This window comes from Colletotrichum phormii (assembly GCF_030913505.1).
Source record: "Colletotrichum phormii strain CBS 102054 chromosome Unknown BDP81scaffold_17, whole genome shotgun sequence".
Lineage (NCBI taxonomy): Eukaryota > Fungi > Ascomycota > Sordariomycetes > Glomerellales > Glomerellaceae > Colletotrichum > Colletotrichum phormii.
Genome location: NW_026851459.1, coordinates 279,199 through 299,524, shown reverse-complemented (window position 1 = coordinate 299,524; position 20,326 = coordinate 279,199). Strand labels below are relative to the sequence as shown.

Below are 20,326 nucleotides of genomic sequence, written 5' to 3'. Positions count from 1 at the left end.
GAGCCCTCAGCCTCTGAAAATCCTGAATTTCATCCCACCTTGGTCCTCCAACTGCCAAGAATACTCCCGGAACCTCTTAAAGTTCCTCGCTGTCCGACCATCTATCCCAGCGCCCTTTCTTCTCTCCCTTTCACTCAGACTCACTCTCCCATCCTTTCCGTCTGTTTTCGCCATTTCCCTGCGCCACGCCAGGCCCAACGTCATCTGCTCGCCCAGCACACACCAATCCTTGTGCCCACGCCCACGGCCACACACAGCATAACTCACGCTCGCCCTTTTCATCTGGGATCTGCGCGCACGCCGATTTAGTTATTCATGTACCCCCAAGGACCCTGAATCATCGCACATTGAGCCAACGCCCGGTCATCCTATAATCTCCCTCATCTGCCCGGCAACTACTACTACTACTACACACATCACACTGTTTTCCTCGAGATGTCAGTTTTGTTCTTATAGCACAACGGTCCCTAGGGACACGATTTGATCTGCAGCACTTGTGTGTTTCGAGGCGATCTTCAGCTGCACGTCCTCTTGAGGGCACCCCCTCTCATCATATTCATACAACAAAACAACACCAACTACTACTAGAGAAGCTTCTCGCAAGCAGCCTCGCTACTACTACTACTACTACTACCACTACTACTACTGCTACTGTTACTATCCACAGCTCTTACGAAGTCGATCTTCGACCGGTTGCGCCTGCTAGAAGCATCGTTGAACGACTTGGCCTAGAATTATCAACCATTCGCCACACCTCGAGCCGAAAGCCTGAATCCCACCCCTGCACCCAACCTCGACCAACATCATCACCTCTCCACCATGACGCACCGAACAACACAACACGACGCTGCGACGTCAAATGTCCTGGCTTGGTCAACACATTGCGCAAATATGCCCTCCATGATAGAAGACGACGCCGCCGACGTCGACGAGCCGCCGGAAACGCAGCTGCCCATCTCTCCCATCACCAGCATGTTCAAGCGGAACCCTATCAGACGCACCACACTCGATCACAACGCCTCTCTGTTGACCAAGGCGCTCCACAGCCCTTCCGAAGATGAGGAGCCCGAAGCCCGCCCGGGTATGTCCTTCTTCGCCCGTCGTCGCTCCATGGCCAGCAACATCAGCCTCGCCTCCACCGCCGACTTGACGAGCGATACCGGCTTGACCAGCCCGTCTCGCGCCAACACTCCCAGCCCACCTCTTCCCGAGATGCGTCTTCTGAACATCCACGATGAGCCTGCCAAGGAGGCGCCTAAGAAGCGTTGCATTCAGTTCGCCTGCGCGGCGAAGCCCAACAAGCCCGTTGAGCCCATCCGCAGCCAGCCAATGGTCAAGGCACCCTCCGCACAGGAGCCTCAGCGAAGGTCCTGCATCAAGTTCGCCTGCCCAGTTCCTCAGCGTCCCGCTTCCACACAAAACACTCCTCCACAGCGTATGGAAATGGCGGCCGCAAGACTCCAAGCACCTGCTCCGGTGACAGCTCGCAAGACGCGTTCAAGATCTCCCAGACCCACACTCGCTGCTCCCCAGGTCGATGTCTCTATCAAGTCTCCCACCCCCAAGAAGTACATCACCGCCAACCCTTCCGACTTGAACAATGAGTCGTCTCAATTCCACGAGTTCGCCAGCGACATCCCCCGCGAGGATGACTGGATCCGCCAGGCCTTTTCATCCCAGGGACGTCGCATTACCATCGACGACACTCTCAAGAAGGAGAATGCCATTCGCAAGCTCGCTACTGAGGCTGAAGAGGAGGCTGAGCAGGAGGAAGAAGAGCTGGCCACCGCCATTGACGACGAAGATGACGAGGACCTCGACAACCTGGATGACGCTGACGACGATGAAGATGAGGGCGAGGATGAGGACGACGCTTCTGACGAGGATGACAATTCTGATGAGGATGACAATTCTGATGGATATAAGACGGACGAGGAAACCGGTTTCGCTGACTCTGAAGAGGAGGAGGAAGACGATGATCTCCGCTTGTGGACCCCTGGTCGCTCTACCATTCAGAATATCGACAGCACTCCCATCGCTCGCAGACCCTCTCTGCCTGAGCAGCTTTCGGACTCGTCCATTGCCTCTCACAGCAGTCTCCGCGCCCGACGTGGCCGTGCCCAGCGCATCAAGATCCGCCCCGGCACCCCCGAGCTTCCTGATAGCACCGATTTCGTCTGTGGCACTCTCGATGAGGATCGGCCCATGGAAGATGCCTACATGTCTTGCTTGGCCGCTCGCAGACGCGAGAAGCTGCAGCTGATCCCTCAGGACATTGACCCCAGCTTCCCTGCTTCGGACCCCGAGGACGAGGGTGAGGAAGAAATCTACAACCCCGTCCACCACAGCAGCGATGACGAGATGTTCTTCCACGGAAAGATGGAGGATCTGCACCACAAGAACGACCGAAGCCGTCGCCAGAAGAAGGCGGAGCACACTCCTCCCAAGCGTTTCCACTCTCCTCCGCCCATCAAGCGCCGCGCTTCTCCTGCCCCCAAGACTCGTGGTCGCTCCCCTCGCCGCCTCTTTGATGGTCCTTCTCCCCGCCGTCTGAGATCTCCAGCTCCTCAGATGCTGAAGTCTCCTCCCGCTTCTCCCCGCAACGGCCACGGCGCCATTACTTTCAAGACCTTGGCATCTCGCCCTGGTCTCACCGTTACCAAGTCTCTTCCTCGTCCTCCTTCCATGTTCCCCCACATGGCCAAGGCACGTCGCTCCAAGGCTCCTGCCAACGACGTGCACATTCGTGGCGCCATTGACATTGTCAAGGGTCTGGAGCGCAAGCGACAGCGTCGCAAGGAAAAGTTTTACCAAAAATACTGCAACCGCGCTCGCAAGGGACAAGTCCCCGAGCGCAAGCCTCATCGCGCCGGCCTCGGCTGTGAACGCATGAGGGAATTAGGCTTGCTCATGGCCGGCAAGATCGACCAGGGCAACTATGTCCTCTCTGTTTAGAAGGGGTGCCTACAACTACATTGGATGGAGTTTTTGATTTGCATTTACAGCGAGACCAAGACTTGTTTCGCAAGGCGTTTAGCATCGGATGGTGCATGGCATGGGTGGACTTCATGACATATATGAGACTATTTTCCACGTCTTTTTTGGACTGTACATATCACAATTTTTTTTTTTTTTTTTAACACCGGAGCGTCCTCGATGGACGAGGTGCTCCGTGCCTACATGGACTTTCACTTCATTTTCTTCATCATTTTGGGAGTCCAGCGGCATCTGGACTTGGAGCACGAATACCCCCTGGAATAGCGTGTATGAAGGCTTGTATGGTTGTCGAGCAAACACATAGCATTAGGTAGCCTGATCAACAACTGCATTCCTGCGAGATATCGCAGACCTCCAAATACTTTGTCTGTTCCTTTTGCCATGTGCCAATTTTGATAGCCGAGTATTTAAAATGTAGAACAGCAGCCTTGATTGGTGTTGGTGGCAACATTTGAGTGACTTGGTTCCAAGGTTGAATGACCATGAGAGCTAGGTAAGGTGTTTTTTTCTCATGTTATCGGACTACCTAGGTATTCATACAAAAAGGCCATCAGACTCATGCAAGTAAGGTAGCAACCTGGGGTTAAGAAGCTGTCAGTAACAAAACTCACTCGGCCTCATTCACCTGACACAGCCATCGGGCTTTCATATTGGTGAAGCCTTTCCTAAAGGAGAAGGCAACGAGTTTCGTTTCGCCTTGACGCACTCCCAGACTTTTTGCATTTTGTGTCTCCCGTTGTTCTAGCCAAGTTCCCAGACCGCAGTTGACAGCACTCGGTGCAGCTGTGGAGCATCTCCGATACGTGGCAGCCCCATATATAAGGCACACGCACCTCAACACACTGCAATTCGCAACAGCAAATGCGCCAGCGAGCACAGCCAGCACGCACCACATCACTCACTCTCCGTCCCCGACTCCCCTACCAGCTTCTCCTGGTAGCCCCCACCTCACTGACCACGAAGCCTAAAGGTGGCCCCCAGCCCAGCCAGTCCCGTCCCGGTCAGTCCAGACCCTGGGTACCTCGCTATTCGTACACGCCGCCGCCTTGTCTCCTGGGAGCAAAAGCCCGAACAACGAAACCTCCCCGACCTCAACCTACAGACTCCACCGTCATCCACGAACCACCCTCACAATACAGACAATAATCTCGCCCCTTCGTCGCCAAGATGTGGATTGTTGATTGGTGTATGTATTATGCCTCTTTCTCATCTTCATCCTTTGCCTGATCCCCCTTCCACCACCTGGGTTGATCTGCTGCGCGCGCCGCCTTCGCCGTAGCTTGTGGCCTACCATCCATCCCTGGTTGAATGATGACGAACTGACTGGTATTCTGTCCCTCTCTATATAGTCTACAACGTCCTCTCAAGCCTCGGCTTGCTCAACAAGCATGCCAAGCTTCTCTTCCTCGGCCTCGACAATGCCGGAAAGACCACCCTGCTGCACATGCTGAAGGTACGATCCGCCCGACACCCACCGGTTGCACCATATCGATATCACGAGCCTACCGGAGGTCGGATGCGCCGATATGGGATACCCTTGGGCTATGATATGGATGGGATAAACAGCTGCTAACAAGGTGATCAGAACGACCGTGTCGCTATCCTTCAGCCCACTCTTCACCCTAGTGAGTTATATCCCCTTCTGCAGCAGAGAGCCCAGTGACATGAGCTCTGCGCACGTGTCCAGAAAGCTAACCGCCTCGCCCCCTCCAGCTTCCGAGGAGCTCGCCATCGGCAACGTGCGCTTCACCACCTTCGATCTCGGCGGTCACCAGCAGGCCCGCCGCCTGTGGAAGGACTACTTCCCCGAAGTCAACGGCATCGTCTTCCTCGTCGACGCCAAGGACCACGAGCGATTCCCCGAGGCCAAGGCCGAGCTCGACGCCCTCCTGTCCATGGAGGAGCTGGCCAAGGTGCCCTTTGTCATCCTCGGCAACAAGATTGACCACCCCGACGCCATCTCGGAGGAGGAGCTCCGTCACCAGCTCGGCATGTACCAGACCACCGGCAAGGGCAAGGTGCCTTTGGAGGGAATTCGACCCATCGAGGTCTTCATGTGCTCCGTTGTCCTCAGACAAGGTGCGTTCGCTTTTCCCCGGAACACGGCGAGACAAGGTGCAGAACAGTTTGGCTAACGCAAGAAACAGGATACGGTGACGGTATCCGGTGGCTCTCGCAGTACGTCTAAGCATGGACCGACAGCTCTGGGAGGAGCTTGCGGGAGGTGTTTACGGCGGAAACGGAGTAGTACATGGACGATTTGGCAAGAATGGCAATAGGGAACGTCTACGCGGGAACGAAATTCATGGTGCCACGTCTACGAAAGCTCCGGTCAAGTGCTCCGAGGGGAGGGGTTTAAACAGAACAGAGCCCTCCTTTTGGCGTTTGCGAACCTGATATCCTTGGGGAACAACGGTTTAGAAGAGCTGCGTAATGGGCTGACCTGCTGCTATTGGGCATGTTTGCATCGGTCCATACGGAGGAGGAAGAGTTCCTCGGTTTGGCTTCCCAGATGGCTCTGCTCGGTCCAGTACTATCGGTCGAGCATCCAGCTTTAAGCCAGAGACGAGGCAGTTTGTACGCTTGTTAGGCTAGAATACTCATTGGGCTCAGGGATTCGGAATCTGGTTTATTTTCGTCTTTCAATCGTTAGCCTGCTCTGCGTAGCTACTGCTGCATCAACAACAACATTGACATAAAAAAACGTGGACAGTATGGCACTGCAAGGGCATCATTGGTTTGCGCTGAGCCTCGCAAGAAACACCTCGCATCATGGGGTTTCATGGAAACACGTCGTTGATAGTGATGGTGATGATGACCAAGGCCACCGTGTCCACGTCGTTGAAGGTTTTGGTCAGTGGCGGGAAACGGCGGGATACGTGATGAGGGACATACGCCAGAAGGGATTGTGGCGATGCTCTTTAGCATTCTACAAGCCACAGTGGTCTCTGAGATCAGCAACCGGCCGATTGTGTTTCCAAGATTTTTCTGGTCTCTATCCATTTGGGATTACGCTGACGTCTAGATGATTCACTATCTTTGAGGCTTGGTGTACGGAGTACTTTGGAAAAGTCACCACATGCCACAACATGCCAGGTACCTATCCTACAAGCCACTTCCGTCTCCTTCTCAGCCTTGCTAGCCAGCCCTTCAGGGATACATCGAGCTTTTTGGTAGAAGGGGGGGCCACGGGCGTAGTGAGGTGACATTACTTCCGAGGGGACGCCGGAGAGGCGGGACGGTTGAGACGGGGGCCGGATGGAAACATGAGGGGTGAGGGAGGGGGGTTGGCGAGCGGCCTTTGGGGATTTTGTTTCAAGGTGCCGAGTGGGTTATGGCCTGAATCTTTTGACATCTCCTCTTGACATAGCTCGATGCTTATACGGATACTTGCTGTCTATATCATGGCTGTGATATCAACACAGACGGTGGGATGTTTGGTGTTAGTCAACCTGCACTGGTGGAAACTAAGGTGGCCTTCCTGGCACTGCATCCCGCTAAAGTGCCTTAGATCAGGTATAACATCCACTGAAGAAAGTGAAGAAAAGTGACCGGGAGGGGTGGAAGAGGTGAAAGCTGCCCCCCTGCCACTTGACGGTTCATTAGCCGGGCGTGGGTAGGTTGGTACTGTACGAATGGAATAGTGGGCGGCCTACAGGCGGGCGGCCATTCACCACCCCCCCCCTGAGTGAGAGTCCACAGTGCTCCGAGGTCCCAACGGAATCCAATTCGAGCTACTGCCGACGTCATCCGACCTGTGGCATCACGGGCGCGCATTCCCTAGGGAGGTCTGCGCATCTTCGAGGAACCTGGGAGCAAAATGCCCGTGTTGGTAGTCTCCCCCCCCCGGCCGAGAGTGACAGACACACCACCCCGAGGCATCTCTAAATTCCCTCCCCAACAAATGCATCGAAATCACCCGTCGATCTGCAGATTAAGGCAGTAGCCACGTTCTATTCCGACGCTTACATCCTCACGCAGCTGTTCACCCACCACGCTACACGCAATACGCCCGCATTCACATACTACCTTACCTTGAGGTTTATTGCCTTACCTGACCTTACACACCTGCCGCCACTGGTACTTCCTCTTCATTTCGGAGACCAGATCCATCCCTTACTCTACCTTGGGCGCGTCATCGTCGTGTCTCTCTCTCACACACATTTCCCCTGAGTAGCTTCACATCTTTGACTGTCCCGCAACTTATTCTCTCTCTCTCTCTCCTGGTGTGCTGCCATATCATGCGCCTAGACCCGTCAGACGACGCAGCCCGCAGACATGGCTGAGCACCAACCCAGAGTTTCGTTTGGCTCCTCGCCGAGCGGCGGCGGCGGCAGCAACACAGACATGTACGGCTTCCCGCCCGAAAACTTTAGCACCGACGGCCTGCCCGAGTTCGACACAAAGTTCCTCAGCGACGCCGACCTCGCCGCCTTCATACAGGCCCTCCAGGCCCCCGACCCGTTGCAGTCTCCCGACGAGACCACGTCCCTGCGGTCCCCCGGTCTTAGGAGTAACAGCTCGCTGGACGTCACGAAGCGAGGGTCCGTCTACGAAGATGACAGGGAGGATCCGTCGGCTGTCGCAGCCGCGGCGGCTGCTGCCGCCGGCGACGTCACGGCACCGGGACCGGGGATGCTGAATCGCACTTATACCAACGGCGGCGGCGCGTATAACAACGGCTCGGCGATGCAGTCCAACATGTTCATCACGGCGCAGAACGACTGGGCGCCCGTCAACCAAAAGATATCAAAGAGGGGATCTCGGCGGAGGAGGAACCGGGCCAAGGGGGCGGCCGAGGCGCTCCTGGGCACCAGGACAAAAGACGAGACGCGGGAGGGCATCTTTTACGCACTCCTCAAGTGGCCGATGCTCTTCTTCGTCGGCGCCTGGCTCGCGGGTCTGGCGCTCACGTACCTGTACACGCGGCTGTACATCTGGGTCTACGAGCATTTCGTCACCTGGCGCGGCACCCGGGAGAGGCTGCGGCGGAGCATGCGCCGGACCAATAACTACCGCGACTGGGTGGTCGCGGCCAAGGAGCTGGATAGCTACCTCGACCGGCAGCGGTGGAAGGAGGAGAACGATTTCGCCTACTACGACTCCAAGACGGTTAAGAGGGTATGGGACCAGATGCGCAAGTGCAGGCAGAGGGCCGAGGCGGCGGAGAACGGGGAGACGGAGGACGAGGGGGCGCAGCCGGACGCCAAGGGGTCGACGGGGAAGCCTGCTGTTGAAGAGCTTCATGCGCTGCTGTCGGCGTGCGTGAAGAGCAACTTTGTTGGTGTTGAGAATCCCAGGTTATACAGCCAGACGTACTATGGCACCAAGAACCTGGTGCAGAACTTTATCGACGAAGGTATGTATTCGCAGCTGTGTTTAACGGTGTTTGGCGGATTGGCTAACTGTGTCCAGTCGAGAGGAGCATCAAGTTTATCCTGAGCACGAACCAACTGTCGATGGAGGAGAAGCGTTCCATCTTCAAGGGCATGCACGCAAACTATGGACGGACGGCCCTCTGCCTCTCGGGCGGCGCATCCTTTGCCTACTACCACTTTGGTGTCATCAAAGCTCTCCTCGAGGCGGACCTGCTACCGGACGTAATCACCGGCACCAGCGGCGGCGCTCTAGTCGCGGCACTCGTAGCTACACGGACGGACGACGAGCTGAGGCAGCTCCTCGTGCCGGCGCTCGCGCACCGCATCACGGCGTGCCGCGAGATGTTCTGGACGTGGATCCCGCGGTGGTGGAAGACGGGCGCCCGCTTCGACTCGGTCGACTGGGCGAAGCAGTGCAGCTGGTGGGCGCGGGGTTCCATGACCTTCCGGGAGGCGTACGAGCGGACGGGCCGCATCCTCAACGTCTCGTGCGTTCCTGCTGACCCGCACTCGCCCACCATCCTCTGCAACTACCTCACCAGCCCGGACTGCGTCATCTGGTCCGCCGTGCTGGCGTCCGCCGCCGTGCCGGGTATCCTTAACCCCGTTGTGCTGATGATGAAGCAGCGGGACGGGACGCTGGTGCCCTACTCTTTCGGACACAAGTGGAAGGACGGCAGCCTGCGGACCGATATCCCCATCAAGGCCTTGAATATGCACTTCAACGTAAACTTCACCGTCGTCAGCCAGGTCAACCCGCACATCAACCTCTTCTTCTTCTCCTCGCGCGGCTCCGTCGGACACCCCGTCACGCACCGCAAGGGCAAAGGCTGGCGCGGCGGATACGTCATGTCGGCGGTGGAGCACTACCTCAAGCTGGACATGACGAAATGGCTCAAGTTCATCCGCCACGCCGAGCTTCTCCCCCGACCGTTGGGCCAGGACTGGTCGCAGCTCTTCTTGCAGACGTTTAGCGGTACCATTACCGTGTGGCCCAAGACTGTGCCTTCGGACTTTGTGCATATCCTCTCGGACCCGGACCCGCCGCGGTTGGCGCGCATGATTCACGAGGGTCAGCAGCGCGGGTACCCTATCCTGAAGTTTGTCGGGAATAGGCTCAAGATTGAGAGGTTGATTGAGCAGGGGAGGCGGGAGACGAGGCCTTGGATCCGGAGGGGGAGTATCGAGACGATTCTCAGTGAGGATGATCTTAGGAGTTTGCTTATTTCTGGGAATACTGATATTGAGGATGAGACTACGGATGCGGAGGGGGAGACGTTGCTGGAGAATGAGGAGAATGAGGAGGCTGTTGTCGATGACGAGGGGGAGTATGAGGAGGACGAGTATGAGGATGGGGAGGGTGAGTATGAGGGTGAGGATGAGGATGGGGAGGGCGAGGGCGAGGAGTATAGGGGGGAGGGAAAGATGAATTAGGCCCGGGTAGGGGTTTCTGGTGATGATACTGGACCTCGTTGAATAGAGTGTACGGGTCATTGTGAGAGTATGGTGGGTTACATATTAGTTAAAAGAGAGGTTTCTTTTCTTCATCAAAAGACCTCGGGGGGGGGGGGGAGTGTGAGAAAGTGTAGCATAGCTTGGGCGTTTATGGTAAATCCTGATGTTGATGGAAGTACATCCCCTTTGATATCTCATAGAGTGGCTTCAAAGTTATATGGTTATATGTGAGTATGCACCCATGAGAGCCTCTAGGCACGCTATTGGCAAATGTCTCAACTTGCTCCTGTTCGTCTTGGAGGCCAGACACTTCATGTTGCTTAAGGTAGGTGCCGTATCTACATGTGACCTCTCGTAGCATGTTACTCACTGGTACCTCCTTTTGAGATGATTGGATTGCCGATTGTGACTGGTTGTGAAGTAAAGCAGCCAAAATTCCTACAGCTTGAACCTCATGAATTGAGATTGGCGGCGTCATGTAGGGAGTCGTCTGCAGGCCGGCCGTTTTACCGTCGCTGATTCGGACTAGTGATGCCGAGAGACGGTTGCACGGGAATTAGGTAAGCATGGCACGGGTAAGGTACGGAGTGGAGACCTCCAAAAGCTAAAAAGACATTGAGGGGGGAAACGAAGGCTCAAACCGACGGCGGAGGGCAAGATGGGATGGTCCCATTTGGGGAAGGACAGATATTCCATTTGCCCGTGTGCCCGTGTCAGAATCAGAGGGAACCTGGAAGCACTGAGCCGTCGCACGAGTGACGACCTGGAGTGAGCACTGAGAGGCGACGAATGGAAGGCGAACAAGGTTTGTAAGGTTGGAGCCAGCTGTGGAGAACTTCCAGGGCGCGCAACTGACGGCCCGACGTTTAGGTGATTGGATCCAATTGAACCTTGCCCTGCCGTTCATACAGCGCGAGGACAGGACACAGTGACCTCCCCCAGCGAGTTCTACCTCCATTACTCCAGGGCTCTACTATACTACGTAGGTGTGAGGTACCTACTACGTACCACCGCAGAAGCAGCCACCAGCGCAGGCACAAGCACCAGTTTATTTCGAGGCCACGATTGTCAAAAGAAAGTGACTTGGCCGAAGCCAGCAGATTGCGGCCACTTCATACCCAAAACCAAGTCCCCGACCTCGACCTGGAAGAAACAACCAGCAAACGGAGAGAGGCAGACACCATTCCTTGACGGTCTCTGACTTGTTCATTTTTTCCCCTTTCATAGGTATCTCGTCTTGGTCTCGTCTGCGCTTCTTCAAGTGTAACCTGCCGCTCGCGACACACACTTCCGCTCTTTAAGACCTTTTTTTATTATTAATTTTTTTTTTAACTGGGTTGCATAGCTGTCTAGCGACGTGTCCGGATCCGCGCGCAAGACTCTCCCACTCGGACTTCGATCTCGACTTCACGACTGACCACCTCTCCAACACCCACACACACACATACACAACAACCCGACACCGACACTCTAGAGCTCCAGAGCTCGTCGCCACAGCCCCGTCAAGATGAGTTCCGACTACTCGTACGACGCCGAGGCGCAATTTTACCCCTTCTTCATCCTCGCCATCAGCAGCATCATCACCTTGCCGCTCGGCTACACCCTCGTCTTCCCCTCCAAGGAGATCGAAGCCAAGGCCCCGCGCATCCAGAGCGACTTCAAGCCCGAACATGTCGACCTCATCGATAAGCAGCGCAAGGCTCACGAGAAGAAGCAGCGCCGCATCGTGCGCGTCATTGCCGTCCTCTTCGGCCTCGCCGTCATGGCCGGCATGATCTACCTCATCATTCACACACAGAGCATCACACAAAAGATCTGGAACCCATATGATATCCTCGGCATCTCTGACGTACGTTGAACCGCATACACCCTCCAAACAAGTGCTGACACGCTGCCGCGTCATAGTCCGCCGACGAGAAGACAATCAAGAAGGTGTACAAGCAGCTCTCAAGGAGATTGCACCCCGACAAGGTCAAGCCCGACCCGGCCAAGAACGAGACCATCGAGTCCCTCAGCAACGCCTACGTCGAGATCTCAAAGGCCTACCAGGCGCTCACCGACGAGGAGATCCGCAACAACTACATTCAGTACGGCCACCCCGACGGAAAGCAGAGCTTCAGCATCGGCATTGCGCTCCCCCAGTTCATAATCTCTGACGGCAACGGCAAGTTCGTTGTCCTCGCCTACACACTCCTTCTCGGTGTCCTCCTGCCTTACCTGGTCGGCTCTTGGTGGTACGGCACTCAGCGCATGTCCAAGGATGGCGTGCTTCTTGAGAGCGCCAACAACCTTTTCCGCGCTTACGACGAGAACGTTGATGAGGGTGGCGTTGTCACTGCCCTCAGCAGTGGAAAGGAATTCGATACTGTTCTCAAGGGTGACAAGGCCGAGTCTGGCCTCTCCAAGCTCGAGTCTAAGCTCCAGGCCAACGCCGAACAGGCCGGTCTCTCCCAAAAGGACAAGCAAGCCCTCGAGGACCTCGACAGTGGTGTGCGCCGCAAGGCTCTGGCTCTACTGAGGTCTTACCTTGGTCGCGTCGAGCTCGGTGACGCCGCCCTTGACAGCGCAAAGTACGAAGTTGCTCCCATCGCACACGCCCTCACCCGATCCTTCTCTGCCATCGCCCAAGCGTACGGTAACACTGGCCCCATTCTGGCCGCGTACTCTACCAGCCAGCACCTCATCCAGGCTCTCCCGCCCAAGGCCTCTCCTCTTCTCCAGCTCCCTCACTTCACCCAGGACATCGTTCGCCAGGTCGAGGGAGGCGACTCAAAGGTTCACATTTCCCTCCAGCAGTTCATGGATTTGCCCGACGAGCTTCGCAGAAACTTGGTGGTCCGCAACAACCTCCTCACCGAGGCTCAGTACAAGTCTGCCGTCAGTGTCGCTCAACAACTACCCCAGCTCCGCGTTGCCAAGGCCTTCTTCAAGGTTACCGGCGAGCGCTTCATCATCCCCTCCTCCCTGGTTACCCTCGTCGTCAAGGGCCGCATTATCCCCCCTGGCAGCGAAAACCTCCCCGAGGTCAACGAGCTGGATCTGGAAGACATTGACCCCGCCGAAGACGACCTCGAGGCCTACCTTGGCCGCAAGAAGAAGACTGTCAAGGGCCCTGACGGCAAGCCTGTCCCCGTTGACGACAAGCCGATTCTGCCTCCTCTCGCCCACGCCCCTTACTTCGCCCGTGATCACGCCCCCAAGTGGTACGTCTTCTTGACCGACTCTAAGCAGGGCAAGATGGCTGTTCCCCCCTTCACCTTCACCCAATTCGACCAGCCCATCTTTGGCGACGATGGCAAGCCCACCTTCAACATGCAAACTCTCAAGGCCCAATTTGCCGCTCCTCCCCAGGCTGGTCACTACACATTCGTTATGCACGTTGTGTGCGACAGCTACGTCGGCTTCGATACCAAGATGGAGGTTACTCTTGTTGTTGAGGAGGCAAACAAGGCGGCAGCGATGGTTGCCGAGGATGATATCAGTGAGCCCGATGAAGGTATGTCTCCCCCTTGATATGTCCCTAAAAGAAACATCCACATATTAACATTAATCGCCAGACTCGATAGCCGGCCAGATGCAAGCCCTCAAGGGCGGCAGTGTACCGGGCGCCACCAAGCCCCGCAGGAAAGACGACGACGACTCGGACGAGGAGAGTGGTACGGACGACGACGTCCAGGACGACACGAGCGAGACGAATACCGATACAGAGGATGAGTCATGAAGCAACAAAGGCCATTTGAGCCTGGGGCAGGTTGGTTGGTGGGGGTAGAGGTGCTTGCTGTGTACGAAGCGATAGACGTTAGTTGCACAAAAAAAACAAAAATGTGTAAAAAAGGACTCTTCAAATATACCCAAAGTCAGAACATCAACTACGCCACACAAACACATACAGAAAGAGAGAGAGAGAGAGACGAGCGGGTGTTGCTTGAGCGGTTTGTGGTCTTGGTACATAGTTATCGGCGTTAAGTTTAGGTTCTACATGGATTTTTGACCATGTGCATATTGTTGTTCACTTGAATTAAACACCTTGTTTAGCATCTTCTTTTTCATCAGCAACGTCAGGTCTTTACATCTCTCTTCGTGACTGTAGTTCTATCAACCTTTCGGCCCTCATCAAGTCAGGACCTGTAACATGCTTTGAATGATTTGATATTCGTCCACGATACCAAGAAGGTGGTCCTGGTGCGTAGTCACTTGCTGCCGCTGCTGCTGCCGCTGCTGCTGCATGAATCGCCTCGCCGTACATGGTCAATCAGTCAGCCAACCCAAAACGCCCTTCGCCATTTCCTTTCCCTTCTCCTTTGCAAATGCGACAATAATCCATGATACACTTCTCTCCCATCTCCTGACCTTCCCCCAAGCATCCGGGTATCTGGTATAAAATCGCATCAAACCCGCCGCCGCCTTCCTTGGTTATGAAACTCCATTCGCACCTCTCCCGCCATCTGGCCCGCTTCACTTCACTTCACGAGCAGGCTTACTCACTAAGAGCCTGGAGTGCGTGCGTGAGAGGAACGACGCGCAGAGATCTTCCGCGCTTCAGACCGGACGCTGCCTTTTGGGGCATAATGGTAGGGCTAGACTCGTCTCTCCACTTGCGGAACACGCTCTTGAGGTCTTTCGGGATGCCCTCCAAGACGACCGTCGAGATTGGGATAAAGGGCCGATCTTCCATGCCACTAGCCAAAATGGCGTACTCCTGCGCAAAGTCGAGTGCGTTGCGGAAGGAGCTGTACTCGCTCTGCGCCGTTCTTCCGACAATGATGTACATCTCGAAGAATGCATCCAGAACGTAGATTGAGGATGGGTCCAGGTCAGCCTGAGTAAACGGGCTGATTTCGGAGACCTGTGATTGTCATGGTTAGCGGTGAATTAAGAGACTCGGAACATTGTTGAGCTTACCTGCTTCGCCGCAGACGCGTCCGAGCGGAAGAGTCTTTGGCAGTACTTGTCGTAGTTGGACTTCAAACGCCAATGGTCTGCAGAGTGCGGCTTCGTGCCGTCATTGAAGATGGCCCAGAAGCTATCCGGCTCGCTGCCGTCCTCGATTTCCAGGAGCTCGCCCATCAAGCTCAAGTCCATACCAATGAGACGGGCGCAACTCAGCTCATCTACATCACCTCCCTTGCCCTTCCAGAGATAGCACTTTCCTGACTGCGTAATCAAGAAAGGGAACCCAGAGCAGAGACTTGCAGATGAGAAGTCAACCTCGTCAAACACAACCTGGCCAAGCATCCGGCGGCCGCACAGCATGCTTGGTGCCAAGGAGTCATACTTGGTGTTGGTACCGCGCCGGGTGATGATCATGCCTCCGAGCGCCATGATGAACTCGGGGGTTTCTCTACCTTGGCGCATCTTGACGACCTTGCCGCCGAGCGAACGAGCCTCCCGGTTGACAAAGAGAGTGGTGTCTTCCACAGTTGCCGCCGGTACCTCGTCACCAGCCCAGAAGTATACCTCCGTCTCCTTCCAGCCAGTCTCGTTGGAGAATGTGTGGGCACAGATGTACATTTCCCGCTCGAACAAGATACGCTCATTATGTGACTGCACAGGGATCTTCTTTCCGTCCCCAGTAATTTGGAACAGCCTCGTGCCCTGGCTTTGGATGTCGCGCACCCGGGGCTTGTTCATCAGCACTTCCGTGGTGTCAAGGCGGTACTCTCTCTGAGGTCGCGGCGTGCCAAAGAAGTCATCCAACAGACCAGAGACCTCCGAGCTTGACTTTGTGGGGGATCGGACGGGAGATGCGACTGGCGTAGGCGAAGAAGGCTTCGGCGGGATAGGCAGGGGCCTAGTAGAGATCCTCGTGGGGGTACCAGTCCTTTGGACTGGGGACGCAGGGCTCTCAAATCTCGACTTGGCCTCGAGAGGTGGCGACCGTACCACAGCGCCGCCGAACATCGATGCAGCGTTCTTGACGGATACCACAGGCTCGCTGTCAACCCTGTCATTGGACTTTTGAGGTGAACTGGGCCTGGACAGAGGACGGCCAAAGGTTCTGAGAGGTGCTACGTGAGGGCTGTCGAACTGCTCATTGGGCGGCGGCGACCGAACGGGAGACCGCGTTGGTGATCTGGGAGTTGGTTCGGGCAGCGGACGTCCAAAGGTCCTAATGGGCGCAGGAGCTTCCTCAGCTTTGTCCGAAAAAGACTTTGCTGGAGAACTCGGCCTAGGCTCAGGGAGAGGCCGTCCGAAAGTCTTGACAGGAGAGACTTCCTCGGTTTTTTGTAGCGCAGGGCTAGGAGGCTTCTCAAAGACTGGCTTCGGTCTGACTTCTTCTGCCTTTTGGGGCGGCGGGCTGAATGGCTTCCCAAAAACGGGCTTAGGCTTGATGCCGGGCGACGAAGCCGGGCTTTCTCTCTTCGGGCTTGCAACCTTGGGACTGGTAATCTTAGGACTGACAACCTTAGGACTCTCCATCTTTGGGCTGGCAATCTTGGGACTTCCCATCTTGGGGCTCTCTTTTGTCGGGGAAACCATCTTTGGGGGGCTTTCCATCTTAGGGCTTTCCCTTTTCGGACTCTCAGGCTTTGGGCTTGTTGGGTTGTTCTCCTCGAAGAATCTCGACATCCGCTTCATATCCAGCTTCTTAGGTGAGGCGGGCTGGGAAACGGGTTCACTGGGTTTGTCCTCAACAGGCTTGATCGGGGAGGCCTGGAGCTTCATTGTGGGAGATCGGGACCTGCGCTTTGAAACAGGGTCTTCCTCCTTGGCGGGAAGAATGGGCTTCTCTGGAGACTTTTCCGCAGACGTCTCAGTTGGAGCCTCAGTAGGGGTCCCAAAAGGCTTGAGAGGCGCGGGCCTGTTCTTGGCAGCTGCTTGAGCAGCTACTTGAGCTTGGATAGACTTCGGTGCCTCCTTTGCGGGGCTCTTTACTGCTTCTGCTACCACAGGCGGCTCCTCCTTCGCCGGTGAGAGGCCACTCGGAATAGGCTTGGATTCGCTTGCCACCTCTGCGCTGGGCGCAGCTGCCGAGGGAGCCTTGGAGGACGGCGCCTTTCTTCTCGGTCCACGAGCACGACCCTTAGTCATGTGCGTAAGCTGAGGTCCTGGAGCCGAAGGTTCGGCGGGTGCCCCGTTGGATCCTTCCGACTTCTCCGCATCACGCCCTCCATTGGCAGCCATGGGAGGGGGACCGCGAGCCAAAAGTCCTGCAAGTGCAGGATTGAACCGATTCGCTAGGCCCCCGGCAGCGGCACGTCCTTGAAGCCGGCCAGGAGCAATGCCATCTTTCTGAGCCTCAGCCGTAGGCCCGGGTGACACCGGTGACTTAATAGAAGGCGATTCAAGCGACGGCGATCTAGCAGAGGGCGATTTGACTGATGGCGACCTGAGCGAAGAGACCGACTCGTTGGAATCATCCCTGTACGATGACTTTGGCCTCTCGCTTACAGACTTTCGATGCTCGAGGGCAGAGGGTGAAGTCGCGTCTGACCTGCCCGAGATCGACTTGCTCAACGCATGTCTCTTCAACAGAGCTTCTGGAACCGGATTCTCAGACGCGTTGGACTTGGTTCTGATCACGCCTTTGCCTTCTGATTGAGCAGCCTGGAAATCTTGCTTCTTCTTCAAAATCGCGTCCTTGAACTCATCCTTGCGCTCGCTGGGCTTCGGCCCACCCGTGATGTTCAAGGCCGCTTTGCCGCGCGAAATGTTGCCCTTCAGCTCATCCGGCGCTGCGTAATTCTGCGTCTTGGCCCGTCGCAAGTTGCCAAAAACATTCTGCAGCTCGTTGGCGGGCTCTTTGGACGAGGCAGCATCGCCAGAGACATTTCTGGACTTCAGACCAGCGCGGAAGTCCTTCTTGGGAGGAGTTTCGGGCTTGACTTTAGCCACGGCAGGGCTATCAGTGACCGAGGAGCGGTTTGGGACATCCACGGGCAGGGCATCTCCTCCCGGCTTGCCTTCGCTCGCCGGACTTTTGATCGTACTGGTACGGAAGCTTGGGCTGCTGATGCTGCCGCCGGTCTTGTGAGTTTGCACTGGCGGTGCATATATACCCTTGAGGCCACTCACAGAGGGTTTGGACACGTGGCTTCCCATAGGTGATGAACGCATCAGCCCACCAACATTGACTTCGTGCTTCTGCGATGATACTGAGCCGCTTCGGCCAAGGTCGGCACTGGGGTTGGCACTGGGGTTGGCAGCCTTGTGCGCCTTGGCTTTGTTGAGCTCCACCATCCAAGCTGGCTGGTTCGATACTGGCGGGGGCTTAGGTTTCGGTGACTCTGGCTTATTCAGCGCAGTTTCCAGCCAGCTTGCCTTCGTCGGGCTCCATCTCCTAGAATCCATGGTCTTCGAAGGGCTTGATGGCGGTGTCACATCCTTGTCGTCCTCCTCCTTATTATCGAGCTTGGTATCCAGCTTGACGTCGGGCTTGGCTTCGGGCTTAGCTTCGGGCGGAGGTACTGCTGCTGCAACAGGTGCTTTGGGTGTAGTCTCGATCTCGTCTTGTTGCTCCTGGTTGCTATGACGAGAGGTAGGGCGCGAGGCGGGGCGAGACAGAGACCGAGAGTGAGATGATCCGGTAGGCGTAGCAGCTCCGTCCCGCATGTACATGCTCTGCGGACGGGAGCGAGACTCAGGCCGACTTGAAGCAGCTGAGTCGGCGCGCACGAGGCCAGGAGGAGAGGTTACACTCCACCTCTTGACGCTGTCTGACCTCTTCATCATGGCGCTCTGGACGAAACCGCCCATGCCCTTGGTAGGAGAAACAGGTCGCGTGGGCGACGAGCGACCGGATCCTATGATTGACTTTCTGCGCAATGCTGTGGGATCACTCTCGGAGATCTCGGCAGGTGGGTCGAGTCTCTGGGAGCTGCTGAGTGACAGCGGAGAGCCCAGTCTGTTTTCCTTCGTCGGACTAGACTGCTCGGCAGCCAAGTCTGTCGAAGAGCTGCGGCTCATGCCGGGAAGCTGATGGGCACGCATCGAAGACATGTCGTTGGTATCGGTATCCTCAAACTGGCTCTTGCGATTGGCAGCCGAGCCGACGCTGGCACGATCGGCCGTTTGACGGAACCACGCGGGGTCTTTGGAGCCCAATGATTGGGAAATTTGGTCCCGAGAGAAGGTCTGCTCGGTGGCGGAAGAGGGGTCTGGAGTAGGGTTCTGCGAGGTCCTGGTCGCATTCTCGGCGGCAACGACGGAGAGGGGACGGCTTTTGGATCGATCCGAATGCTGAGAGTTGGGACGTCTCTGCCACGACAACGGCCGCGCTCCTTGTACGCCGCCGGTAGGAGAGGTCACGCTCGATCGCTTGCTGTCGGCGTCGAAGGGGGAATCGTTCTCCTTGGTTGGAGAGGTGGAGATGCTATCCATAGTTTCGGGGGCTGCGATACCTCGTGAGAGAGGGCGAGGGCTGCCGGTATGTTCGAGACCAGGAGAAGACAGTCTTAGGTCATCGGAAAGCTGCGTCGTGTTACCTCGAGAGGAGGGTGGTGGGGTGTTGGCCGGGGATGACTTTTGAGGGGAAATGGATCGAGCGCGTTCTGTCAAACGTTGTCAGAAAATGCGAATCAGAGTATTTCTTCTTATTGGATAAACACAGTTGCGCAACGAGATGGGACAGAAGAGCAGTGCCAATTGCAGAGAAAAAGTGAGCGTCGATGATTTTCCCTCAGGGACACTTGCGAAAAACAATGGACGAAGGCCGTGTGTGGTGGTTATTGGGGGTGGGTGTCAAGGGGTTGAGGCGTCGCCCGCGGCTCGCCCAGTGCGGCGGCCGTCCCGTCAGTAGCTCAGCTCTTGGGCCAAGGGCAACCTGAACCTGAACATAGCACGGCACGAGCACGAGCAGAATGAATGGCACACGGCAAGCTGCAAAGTAGGATTTGTGCCTTGGCCGAGTCGGGAAAAGAAAGCTTGTTGAGGGCAGACACGGTGGTAGGTAGATGATGCAGTGAGGGGAGAGACAAGCAGCAGTAAGGCAAGGCAAGGCAAGGCGTGGGAGGAGGGGGAAGCAAGGAGAATGATAAAAGGTAGGTCGACGTACCGGCGCGACGAGCTTGTCGTTCTCTCTTCTCTTGTTGTATCTTTTCGTCGAGTTCGCGTTGTCGGGCGTCGTCTTCTTCGGTTCGGCGAGCATTCATCTCCTTGACATCTTGCAAAAACTTGGAGACGTCGTCCATTGTTTGTTCCGACATGTTGAGGCGGAAGACAGAGTCATGACACGGTTGCGAGTGGGGGAGGAAGCAGGAATGGAAACAGGTGGTTCTGTATGCGCAGGAATCCCCCCGGTTAGGACGTATGTCGTGGCAAGGCGAACGGGTAAGGTAGAGAGGTCTTTGTTGGAGAAGGATATGTTGTCTATTTTTTTTCCCGCCCTCAGTCGGTCTCGTCTTTGGTGTGTCTGGTCCGTGGCGGGATTAGGATGGGATGGGATAAGGTAAGGTCCAAGGTAGGATGGACAAGGTAAGGTACCTCTGGTTCGTCACCTTTTGGATGGGTGCCGCTAGGGAAATGGCGCCAAAGCAAGGTACTTGGGCCAAGGCGAG

General features: G+C 56.1%; 5 protein-coding genes across 5 annotated transcripts; 4 read left to right on the top strand and 1 right to left on the bottom strand.

Annotated features, from left to right (window-relative positions):
• The first annotated feature begins 3,813 nt into the window (after positions 1 to 3,813).
• On the top strand, positions 3,814 to 4,507 carry BDP81DRAFT_434025 (uncharacterized protein). The gene is made up of 2 exons (XM_060590926.1): positions 3,814 to 4,183; positions 4,347 to 4,507. Exon 1 carries the CDS (start codon positions 3,859 to 3,861, stop codon positions 4,141 to 4,143), a length of 285 nt encoding a protein of 94 aa, XP_060442172.1. The 5' UTR covers positions 3,814 to 3,858; the 3' UTR covers positions 4,144 to 4,183; positions 4,347 to 4,507.
• BDP81DRAFT_67985 (ADP-ribosylation factor family protein) lies at positions 4,066 to 5,425 on the top strand. Its single transcript, XM_060596145.1, has 5 exons — positions 4,066 to 4,183; positions 4,347 to 4,450; positions 4,583 to 4,622; positions 4,711 to 5,076; positions 5,145 to 5,425. Exons 1-5 carry the CDS (start codon positions 4,165 to 4,167, stop codon positions 5,183 to 5,185), a joined length of 570 nt encoding a protein of 189 aa, XP_060442171.1. The 5' UTR covers positions 4,066 to 4,164; the 3' UTR covers positions 5,186 to 5,425.
• Positions 5,426 to 6,799: 1,374 nt separating this feature from the next.
• On the top strand, positions 6,800 to 9,937 carry BDP81DRAFT_408672 (patatin-like phospholipase). The gene is made up of 2 exons (XM_060589054.1): positions 6,800 to 8,356; positions 8,413 to 9,937. Exons 1-2 carry the CDS (start codon positions 7,276 to 7,278, stop codon positions 9,807 to 9,809), a joined length of 2,478 nt encoding a protein of 825 aa, XP_060442170.1. The 5' UTR covers positions 6,800 to 7,275; the 3' UTR covers positions 9,810 to 9,937.
• A 930-nt stretch (positions 9,938 to 10,867) lies between these two features.
• On the top strand, positions 10,868 to 13,867 carry BDP81DRAFT_434019 (DnaJ domain-containing protein). Its single transcript, XM_060590925.1, has 3 exons — positions 10,868 to 11,679; positions 11,736 to 13,326; positions 13,388 to 13,867. Exons 1-3 carry the CDS (start codon positions 11,338 to 11,340, stop codon positions 13,549 to 13,551), a joined length of 2,097 nt encoding a protein of 698 aa, XP_060442169.1. The 5' UTR covers positions 10,868 to 11,337; the 3' UTR covers positions 13,552 to 13,867.
• Positions 13,868 to 13,869: 2 nt separating this feature from the next.
• BDP81DRAFT_434015 (uncharacterized protein) lies at positions 13,870 to 20,214 on the bottom strand. Its single transcript, XM_060590924.1, has 3 exons — positions 19,825 to 20,214; positions 14,733 to 19,321; positions 13,870 to 14,676 (listed from the first exon to the last, which is right to left on the bottom strand). Exons 1-3 carry the CDS (start codon positions 19,973 to 19,975, stop codon positions 14,308 to 14,310), a joined length of 5,109 nt encoding a protein of 1,702 aa, XP_060442168.1. The 5' UTR covers positions 19,976 to 20,214; the 3' UTR covers positions 13,870 to 14,307.
• Between the last annotated feature and the right edge of the window lie 112 nt (positions 20,215 to 20,326).

Coding starts and splice junctions, on each gene's coding strand:
- BDP81DRAFT_434025 (XM_060590926.1), top strand. CDS start 3,859: ATGCGCCAGCGAGCACAGCCAGCACGCACCACATCACTCACTCTCCGT.
- BDP81DRAFT_67985 (XM_060596145.1), top strand. Junction 4,623..4,710: donor TCAGCCCACTCTTCACCCTA/GTGAGTTATATC, acceptor CGCCCCCTCCAG/CTTCCGAGGAGCTCGCCATC. Junction 5,077..5,144: donor CTCCGTTGTCCTCAGACAAG/GTGCGTTCGCTT, acceptor CGCAAGAAACAG/GATACGGTGACGGTATCCGG.
- BDP81DRAFT_408672 (XM_060589054.1), top strand. CDS start 7,276: ATGGCTGAGCACCAACCCAGAGTTTCGTTTGGCTCCTCGCCGAGCGGC. Junction 8,357..8,412: donor GCAGAACTTTATCGACGAAG/GTATGTATTCGC, acceptor AACTGTGTCCAG/TCGAGAGGAGCATCAAGTTT.
- BDP81DRAFT_434019 (XM_060590925.1), top strand. CDS start 11,338: ATGAGTTCCGACTACTCGTACGACGCCGAGGCGCAATTTTACCCCTTC. Junction 11,680..11,735: donor ATATCCTCGGCATCTCTGAC/GTACGTTGAACC, acceptor GCCGCGTCATAG/TCCGCCGACGAGAAGACAAT. Junction 13,327..13,387: donor TATCAGTGAGCCCGATGAAG/GTATGTCTCCCC, acceptor ATTAATCGCCAG/ACTCGATAGCCGGCCAGATG.
- BDP81DRAFT_434015 (XM_060590924.1), bottom strand. CDS start 19,975: ATGTCGGAACAAACAATGGACGACGTCTCCAAGTTTTTGCAAGATGTC. Junction 19,322..19,824: donor ACGACAAGCTCGTCGCGCCG/GTACGTCGACCT, acceptor AACGTTTGACAG/AACGCGCTCGATCCATTTCC. Junction 14,677..14,732: donor ACGCGTCTGCGGCGAAGCAG/GTAAGCTCAACA, acceptor TGACAATCACAG/GTCTCCGAAATCAGCCCGTT.